Below are 10,688 nucleotides of genomic sequence, written 5' to 3'. Positions count from 1 at the left end.
GCATTTCCACTTTTATTTTAACAATTAAATATTATTAATTATTCTCATTCTGGAATCCAAATTTCTAATCCCACAATTAAACACACTATAAATAAATATAATGTTTTCTTTTCTAACAACTTTTAGAAATTAAAGGGGTTTGGTTACTTTTTATGTAGAGAAAAATAATATAATTATACTAACATGTCATTTAATTTATTAACTGGTGCTATATAATTATTCTATTAATAATATAAAAAATTTAGATTATATAAAATGTGATGGTTGTCGATTGATATTATTTTCGTTATAATGCAAATTTTGCATTCCAGTTTTGTGAGAATTTCCTCACACCCAAAGAGATTGTAGAAATTTCCTTTCGTTATTGAAGAAAAAATTTTGGATGGATTTATTTGAACCTACTAAAATATTCTATGAGCTCATCTTTTTTTAAAAAATATTTATTATCATAATGTTAATTAATATATTTACTATTAAGGACAAGATTTTACAATTAAAAAATAATAATTTACTCTTTATACTCATCTCTAAACTATCTTTCGTCTGTCATCCATCGTCATCCTTTGAACCCAAAATCCAATAGACTTCTCATCCTCTAAACCAATAATCCAATGGGCTTCTCTAATACATATCTTTTACAAATGTCTCGGAAATGGGATTTTTAATAGTGGATTTTTATTATGTGTAACCTAAGTTATAGTTTAAAAATATGATTTCAATTCTAATTTTAGTTTTGCTATTTCTATAAAACTATAAAGACTGCTCTAAAAATGAGGGCTAGAGAGAGAAAAATATTTTTTCATCATTTTAATTTTATTTGTTTAACTTTTCTGTTACATCTATTTAGATTTTATGTTTATATAATTAATTGAGTCCTAAATATTTTGGGTAGGAGCTAAGTTACATCTTATGTAACTTATAACAACCCAAAAGTAGTTGTCTAATACAAGAGAATGATATTATGTGAAATAAATGTGAGGTCATGGATAATTATATTTGGGTTTATTGTAAGATACATTATGTAACTTAGCAAGACCCAATATTTTGTTTTCAGAGATAATAAACTACCTATAAAAAATGATAATAAGCTGAAAATATTTTTTTGGCCAAAAAGCTACATAGCTTAAATTTTCTTCAATTGATTTAGATTAAACCTTATTTTTATGTTTTCATTAATCTCAATTTAAACTCAACCAGTGGATAGGTTAATGAATAATGATGTTTAATGGTTTGTTTAGCAATTACAATAGAATAAACTTTGACTTGCAGAGGACATATTTGGCATTTTTGTGGATATGATGAGTAAAATTATAATTTTCAAATTTTAATGATGAGTTTAAAGAATAAAATTGGTTCAAGGAGTATTTTAGTTGGTTGAATTAGTCCCACCCAAATTTTTAAAATATGAGTGTGACCATAAGCACCCCTGTAATTTTATTTTCAAAGCTCTTTTATGCCAAAAATTACTTTAATCCCCAAAAAATCCTTTTCCATTTTTTCAGTTCTTTCTAACTCAAAAAGAGAGAGAAAAAAAAAAAAAAACAGTTTGTGGATATTAAAGTCCAGCGGTAATTCAGTCAAAATGAAATAATTACATTCAAATGTTTAACAAATCTACGAAGAACAGATTTGATAAACAAATATGATTAATATCAATATTGGCTAGTCATGCAATTTCAATTATTGGATAAAGAACAGATTATATATATAAATTTCCAAATTCTTACAACTTAATATCTAGAAAATAATTATGAGTTCAGAAATGGTGCCACTTGAGGCAAGATTGGGGAGGCACTCAACCGGAATGCTTCTCTTCTTCTGTCTTTCTGCTGCTCCTACATGTGAACAATCCTATTATCTTAATTATGTTTTATTCGTCAGAGATAATGAATGGAATCGAATACGTTTAGCTCGGCATGGGCTTGTTCTCCAAAAACGATCTGAAAAGAATAAATGCTTGTCGAGGGCGATGAAGCGGAACCTCGTGTCCTGCTCCTGTAACTGTCACAAACGTCAACCCTTTGTAAACTTGGCTCCAGCCACCAACCTATATACAGATGAAGAAACCTTATGACAAAAAGATATTTGCGGAACTGGCACAAAGCCCCCAATCACATAATCCAAAATAAAATGGCATATAGGCTGTAAATAATACATCTGTAAACCAACCACTTACCTTTCTGTTGTCATACCATGGGTACCAGTTGATGACAGTTGGTAGCTTCAAGGCATCAATGGAGTATCGAGTAGCAGTAACAGGAACCACTGCGTCAGTATCACCACTGGAAAAAAAGTTCAATCAGAGCTATGTAAGAGGAAAATGCACAGCACAAATGTCTTAATGACGGCAAATTCAAAGAGTATTGAGTTGAGAATATCTAGGTGAAGTGAAATTATGGCATGCATTTGAACAATGTTTCTGTAATTAGCAGAATATCCTAAGAAGTTTACACCATGGTTTGGCAAAACTCTGTCTATATTTTGCTTTTTAAAAACAGGAAATCATAAATTTAAAAGAAAGTAAGCAGGGAAAGGAAAAGGTGCACTGTTTGTAAGCCAAAAATCCTTGCTCATTCTATGCATGGTAAATTACTGATGCTTCAACTAGAATAGCCAGAAAAATGATTTCTTGCTCACTACTACTATTACTGCACAAGAATTTTGAGTGAAAAAGTTTCATGAACTCAGCAAGGACTCGAGGGGCAGAAGGGACAAAGAGAAGGCAGATAACTTGCCTGAATACCCATATCTTGAGACCAGCAGCAATGAGCTCTTTATAAATAGGAAGCATGGAGAGTGGAGAATCAGTCCAGTTATCTCCAACAATTTCACTGTGAGGAAAGAAACTCACTCAAAATTGCTGTTATTGGGAATGTTGAAATATTACTTTGAAATGAATAACCGAAAAAATACCTGCATGTTCTCCATGGATAAGAAATCCATGTCACATTTGCATGCAGTGCCTTCTGAACTTCAGGATGATTAAAGTACACTTCAGAATACCTCTCAGTGCAAGGATCGTATGCTCTAGACATCCATGGCTTTGTTTGAGAGAAAGAGCAAGCGTATGAAAGTTAAATTTAACTTCTTAAGAAAATGAAATTGGCACAGCAACATGAAACCAAGAAGGAATTAGCCCATATGTTTCAATGCTAAGAAAATTCAATCTCAGATATCTCATGTAATAAAGAATTTAGCAATCATTCAAGTTAATCAAGAATCAGTTTGAAATGTACTTCATTTAACATATTCCCTGCCCTTTTCTCTCTTCCTAATGCATTTTCTCTTGTCAAATGCAACAAAAGAAAAGGCTGCAATAACAGGTGAAGGCAAAGAAACAAATTTTTGGGTAGAGAAAAGGCATGACATAATAATGAGAATGACTACAGTACAGCCGCTGTCAGTTACAGCCACCCCACTGTCCATTAAAACCCCAAGATATCAGTTATACCCCAAAGTTTTTCGTTAGTGACCCCCAACTTATGATACATTATGTACAATACACAAAAGTTTAAGGATCAATAATAAAATTCTTGGAAGTGCAACCAAACTTTTGAGGTTTTCAACAGAAAATAGGAGGCCCTGTGATTGACAGCAGCTGTAGTGTAGACATGCACTACATGTTAATTAGAAATCAATGAGTATTATTTCAACAATTTTATCAATTGTTGAAATATAGATATTGTGAAATCTCAAGAAATTTCTAAAAAGTCAGCATTCAAATAACAGATCAAAACAACACGATCAAAACTGCATGACCTCATATATGCCATAATCTCAATGTCCCCAGTCACCCTTACAAGGACACCAAGCCCATGAACATGTGGATAGGTATGCTTCTCTTTTCCTGTTTCTTTGAATTGAATACAACAACTTTAACAACAGGCACATAATGATGCTGCTGTTGAAAAGAAACATTACTCAACTAAAATGATGCATAGCAGCCTCTTTTACTAAAAAAGTTGGTGGGCCACAAGCATACTGAGGGAACAAAGGATGACAAGAAAAGACTCATACAGGTGTGAGAGCAGGGAAATAGACCCAAGATTCATTTCTTACCCCAACATCATTGATGACAGAGTAGCACTTGGGGACCTTAACAGCTTTAAGTTAGATGCTCAACAACTGCCTCAATTATCGTAGATGCCATAAATTAATACCAAGCACCATCTAAATGACCAGTAGCTGTGTCTTACTTTGGTAGTTTCTCTATTGAAACAAATCAAAGTATCATTTCTTGATATTGCATCTACACAGTGCCAACCTGCTTACATGCAACAGTTACAGATCTCCTATCACTCTGAAGATTTACAGAAAGACAACCTACGCTCTTTCACTCTGACGAGCACTTCTATTGTTGCAGACAAACTATCATCCAATTTGAATTCAACTTTCATTATGAGACACATCCTAACTTCTGAAAATATCCAAGATGGTTTCGAGATTCAAAAAACTTTTGAAATAAGAAGCAACAATAGATGGAAACATTATAAATTTCATGAAAAAGCCCACAATCATGACTATGGTAAAAGGAAAGAAAGATGAGGGCTTACATAATGACCCCTTAAGTTGCGCCTTAGTGATGCAGTACCATTGCAAGGCCTCGTGAAAATGCTATAAGGATCGATATTTCCCTGCTCCATCTCCGCACTTTTCAAAGCTTTCATGCAATCTAGAGAAGGGTGCTCAGAAGACCCAGACTCACAGGCAATTCTAAGACTTCGATAGGTGGAATCAGATATCAAACCATGAGTCCACCAATATTCAAAAGTGCCAACATAATCGTGGTAATCATCAGTGACAGCATTTCCCACCTAATAGAAAGAGAAGAAAAAAAGAAAATGGAATTACCGATATGATAATGGTTAATTGCTATTGTGGCATATTACAACTAGTTTATTCTAAAATTTCCAAGAACAATAAATCTCATTTTCTCACCATAAATCCTTTAAAATTAATCTCTGGGTTAGCTATTCCCTTGTTTCTCTCATAAACAATTTGAGACAACTGGGGAACATAGTGACCTGAAACAGATTTTTGAAACAACAGTCATTCATCATTTCCAGTTAAATCTTAACAACTACAATAGTAGTCTTAAAACTGTAGATGAAAAGTAACTTAGAACCTGCATAACTTTCTCCAGCAATGTAGAAATCTGTGTGCTTGTACTGTGGAAACCTTTCAAACCAATTGACGAGAAATGTGTATGCATCTTCAGCTACAAATTTACAACACCCAGATCCCAAAAGCATCTAAAGATGTCAAAACCAACCAAATTCTAAGCTGAAACAACAAAATTTACGCATCCCACCACTATACTTTCACTAGTGGAAATATACATTAACAACAACTACCGCCCCCAACAAATTACCTGTTCTCCCATCGCCTGCAGTGTACAAATCAGATGTGGTATTTGTATATGAAAAACCAACTCCAGCTGGAGATTCAAGAAACAGCAAATTTGCCACTGCCAAAAAAAAAAAAAAATTGACAATCAAAGACAATTTATCTTATATTTAATTTACGTACAAACAGTATTAATATACTAAAATTTTTGTAACCAATGACTAGAATAATACTAAAATGGTAACTGAATCAAAAGAATGTGGCTTGAGATATTGACATACGCTTGTTCCAAGAATAGGGATTCAAGTAAAGAGTCTTCCCATCAGGCCTAATGCGAAAAGGCCCAATCTCTTCAGCTGCTCCATAGGCAACAGAAGAGCAACCAGGACCTCCATTGAGCCACAAAATGAGTGGCCTTGACTCAGGTTTACGACTCGCTGGTGACTCAATTAACCAATAAAACAATGCCCTCCCAGCTTGTTGGTTTACGCTTACATAACCTGAGTACTGATTAAAATCAACATTTGTCGGTTGCCCTGGTAACACAGTGATTTTGTCTTTATCTTGATCAGCTAAAGAATAGGAGAAACATGAACATAATACAAGGTACAAAAAGCCAAGAACAAGAAATTGTGAATGTCCCATTAAGTGAACAATTAAGATAAAACAAAAAGAAGCAAAACCCAGAAGCACACGAATCTTTAAACGTATCTGGATTTTGCAAAGAAATATGTCAACAGAATCTTGAAACACGAATCCTTAAAGTACAGGTGTCGATCAAACACTAGCAGAACACAAAACAGTTCTGAGCTCTTAAGGAACTTAACTACGAAGTCCTCAAACAAGAAACTGAAACACAAAAAAGAAGTACAAAAGTCAAACTAAAATCAAAAACCCAGATCCCAACCTATCTGGGTTGTCAAAGAATTTAACTAAGCAGTGTGTGTGTGTGTGAGAGAGAGATAGGTGACATTTACGTCAAAGATAGATTTGGCATTTTATTCATCAAATGTGATGGTTGTGGTGACTGGTGAGATGTGAAAAGATTGAATAATTGACGTGCAAGTCTTCAATTCAATTTGTTTCTGGCGTTTGATCACCAATTATTTATCTATTAAATAAATGTCTTTTCGAATCTTCTTTATATTCTCTTTCTTGTGATTGCTCATTGGCATTTGACCAAACAGGCAGCAGCCTTGCAGGCGCACATGTGGTTTTGCAGAGGCTTTTGCAGAATGTGATATAATTCTAAAAGCACAAGAGATATTTATACTGCCAACGCCTGAATATTGAATAATAATTACTAATGACCTGGTTACTGGTTAGGGATAAGAATTATTTAATTAATTAAAGAACCATTTTAAAGAATAAAAAAAAATATCAAATCTGCAAAAATGTACAATTTTATAGGACAGCCTAGCCATCATCAGTATGCATGTTTACTAATGTTTTGTTATAACTACCCACTGATGTCGGGATAATGAGGCCCATTGATTATTCAACTACCACCATAAGAGAATTAAATGATCGAATTGTGACAACAATTCTTTGAATGGGTTCATCGGGCAACTAGTTGTATCATTTTTCAGAGTTTGGGCCTACTTAAGAATGCAATATAAATATATCTCGATTTATGTGATTTATTTTTATTATTTAATATCTCTTGATCTATATATTTTTTATTTTTATTTGATCAATAAATTTATATCATATCAATTTATATAAAATAAATTTGTACAATCATTTATAACTCTATTACTGTTCATATTTATTTTTTCATTTTTCAATTTGAAGTTCAATTTTGATTATCAAGAACAGTCTTTATCATATTTTTTAAGTTGAGAGTTCAAGTTTCTTGTGAATATGAGAGTTTATTCATTTACTTATTTTTCATTTTCAAAATTTTAGGTTGATGTTCAACTTTAATAAATCGAGATAAATCACCACAGACATTGAGTTAGACGTTTAATTTCACCAAACTTTTTAGGTTGTATTAATCACTATTTTTATTCTATTCTCTCTAGTAAAACATTAAAAGAAAGTTACAATTTTGTAACGTTTTTCCAACATGTATTTTATTCTTGATTTCTTGCACTAACGCACGCACGCGCACGTGCAACACACACACGCGCACACATATACACATGCACGCACACACATACACGCACGAACTAAAGAAGGACTATATACATGAGTCCTCTAAGAGTTCTCTTTCTTTCATATGGTAAATGACAAACTAAGAGAATTGATTTTAATATGCTATATGACAAAATATATTGTATTGAAGTGTATATGTTTCTTATTTATTAACTTATTCTTATTGAAAAATTACATCATATTTATAATTATCTATATAAGACAATAGAACAAACAAAAAATAATAACGGACTTGGACCGCTATCCATTATTTATTTTTTTTCACTTTCATTATTTTCTCTTCTGCTTTCTATTCCATGATTACATAGTTGGACTTGGACCACTATCGAGGCCCACATATAAAAGCGGGCTCCCGTATGGTCCCTCCTGTGGGAAAAAAATCAGTAACCTGCACCGGCAAAAAGTCAAGGTCTTCAGTGATGGCAAGTGGCAACATTGATGTCTAAGTATTCTTTTGACGGTTTTCTCAACATTAATTAGTGTTTGTAACAAGCCCATTGGCTTTGAGTGCACAAGTTAAGAGTCCCATCAATGGCGAGAACTTTCCCTCCCAATAAAATTAATTAGGGGTATAATTGTCTCCCTATAATTTAGGATAAAATAAATATCCTTTAATATTATGTAAGTATTAATAGAGTTCTGATTGTAATATATCAGTGAATCAATAAATCACGATACTTCAAAGTAATATATCTTATTATCCGAATACTAATAAATTATCAAAAAATTAATAATAAATTATGATCATTTGATGGTGTTCATATTTAATTTTTACTTAACCACTAATGATTAATAGATATTTATGGGACCATTGACAACAATTTTGAAGTTGTAGCAATAAGATCAAGGTTCAATTAAGGACCATAGCATTTGCCATTAATCGAGGATTGCATTTTACTCTCAAGACACTCAACAAGTAGCAACTAAAAAACAAGGTTTACAAGGACCTACCATGTTCATAACTTACATCAAAGCAATGATTGAAATGATGGCTTTGGTAGGGGCCAAAACATCATCCCACGCTCATTTTCATGTCCACGTCCATCCTTCATGCTTTCATTGTCTTTCTTCTTCTTCTTCTTCTTCTTTCTCGTGCTTATTTCACAAGTGCATTCCATTCAATGGGTATTTTCAGTATATATGTTAACAAAATATATATATACAGTATACTTAATTTGGAAGCCAAGTAATTTAAATATTTGGTAATAATTGGCTACCTATTTGACACATCAATTATATTTTTACTTAATATTTAGTAATTGAATATACTATAAGTATGTACAAAGTGATAGGACTTGAAGAGATTAGTTGAAAAATGATTGCACGCTTATTAGTAGGAAGTGTTTGCGGTTGTGTTGTTATTGATTTCATTGAGTTGCAACCATTGCATGCAAATGCTAGGGTTTGCGCTTAATGGGCTTGCTTTTTTGGGCCAGCAAGTCATTTTTTGGGCCATATATGGCTTTGAATGAAGCCCAATCTACATTCATATCATGTGAGCCCAACTTCTCATACGAAACCCAATTTGACTACAAGTCATATGATGGTGAAGCAGTAAATTCCGACACCACGTGATTTTGCTTGTTCTTTCCTCTACACTGCTTTCCATGTGTTTCTTTCATCATACTTTGGCGCTTATTGTGTTGTTTTCTTTAGTGAATTGTGATGCCTTCTTTTTGTTTTAAGCAATGCGATTCTATTTCATACCTGTTTTTTTATTTTTTAAATATTACACGAGAAAGAGTTAAAAACGTTATTGCATTGCAAATTTATTAATATTTACAATAAAAATTTGTTGAAAATTATTAATTAGTCTTGTATTAGATGATCCGATATTTGGACCCCTAATGAATGGAGTTATCTTTAGACATTAAGAATAAAAATTTCTCTCGCGAAGGCACAAGATAGATTTGAAATTAGAGGATTAAAAAATCGTTCATCTTGTTTGAGTCAAGATTAGGTCTATTTTTGTAACTCAAAAATCAATTGAGTCGAGATAAGATTTTTCCTTTTTTTTCCAAGTTATTTTTTCGAATTAGTCATCTTTTTATCTTTACTTGAACTCCCTTTCGTATAGATTACCACAAGTAATTGATTGTTTTATTTTTTAGGTTAAATTTATTCTCCAAAATTAAAATACACTACATCCACCCACAATATACATTAGTAGGAGTGGGTTTAATCAGCAGGATCTCTTACTCTTAGACACTACAAGAAAATAAAATATAATAACACCCAAAAATCTTAATTTTTGTTTTTTTGTTTTAAATCTTTTGAAGTTGAGATTGAGCACATCACTAGAGAAGTTTGATTTAAAAGTCAAAAGTAGAGCGTTTATTTCCACCATACTGCCTAACTTGCTTAAACAATACACCCACCAAAAATATATTTCTCCAACCAGCCGTCGCTTTTAGTGACAATCTTAGCTTAAGCGGATAAAAGATTTATTTTGATGGAGTTGACTTAAGAAGTAGTTACCAATCAACGGCTGAAAGCAGGGAGCCGCACATATTATAATGGAGTTCTCTCACATGAAGCATGAACCCTTTTCTTCAAAGATGTTTGAAATATTTTATTGTTCCATTATTATTAAATTTCTCTTTTTAAAAAGCTAAAGCAATTAACTTTGACTTCTTTGGCATTGGAGAAGCCCACATTCAATTTTTATATTAAGTTTTGCAAATCGCTACTGGTTGAGTGTGCAATTAGTATTTGCTAGGGTCTTGGTTGTATTTTACAATATATACGGTAACTGCCAAAATTGTTAGAATAACTACAATTTAAAATTAACCAATTATAACTCCATTTGAATTAATTAAAATTTAATCATATTAATTGGTTAAATTGGTAAATTTTTTTGAGGTCATACAATAATGTTAGGGTTCGAAATGCTTTGGACTGCATCTGCATACATTTGCAATCTAAAATTTATTAGAACCTTAAATTTATACACTATATAATTTTATCTAAAGATATGTTGAACTCAATGTATGCAAAAATATATATAAATCTACCCACGGACTTTAGAAATTAAATTGAGTTACTTAGTGGATACTCGAGCCAATTCTCTTACCAAATTATTTGTTTAACACTCGATCAAATGCTTGAGTGGCTATCAAATATCAAATATGTAATTTTATTTCATTTTTGTTCTCACCTTTGATTCTCCCGGTTGCTTTTCAAAT

The 10,688-nt window shown here is 32.3% G+C and overlaps 1 protein-coding gene across 1 annotated transcript; it reads right to left on the bottom strand.

Moving 5' to 3' along the window:
- Positions 1–1,680: 1,680 nt before the first annotated feature.
- LOC102607377 (serine carboxypeptidase-like 27) lies at positions 1,681–6,577 on the bottom strand. The gene is made up of 9 exons (XM_006485815.4): positions 5,628–6,577; positions 5,372–5,467; positions 5,126–5,218; positions 4,939–5,024; positions 4,554–4,814; positions 2,914–3,041; positions 2,736–2,831; positions 2,177–2,282; positions 1,681–2,047 (listed from the first exon to the last, which is right to left on the bottom strand). Exons 1-9 carry the CDS (start codon positions 5,989–5,991, stop codon positions 1,907–1,909), a joined length of 1,371 nt encoding a protein of 456 aa, XP_006485878.1. The 5' UTR covers positions 5,992–6,577; the 3' UTR covers positions 1,681–1,906.
- Between the last annotated feature and the right edge of the window lie 4,111 nt (positions 6,578–10,688).

Source organism: Citrus sinensis, chromosome 4 (assembly GCF_022201045.2).
Source record: "Citrus sinensis cultivar Valencia sweet orange chromosome 4, DVS_A1.0, whole genome shotgun sequence".
Classification (NCBI taxonomy): Eukaryota; Viridiplantae; Streptophyta; class Magnoliopsida; order Sapindales; family Rutaceae; genus Citrus; species Citrus sinensis.
The sequence above is the reverse complement of the archived record's forward strand: the minus strand, read 5'-3'. Positions and strand labels throughout refer to the sequence as shown.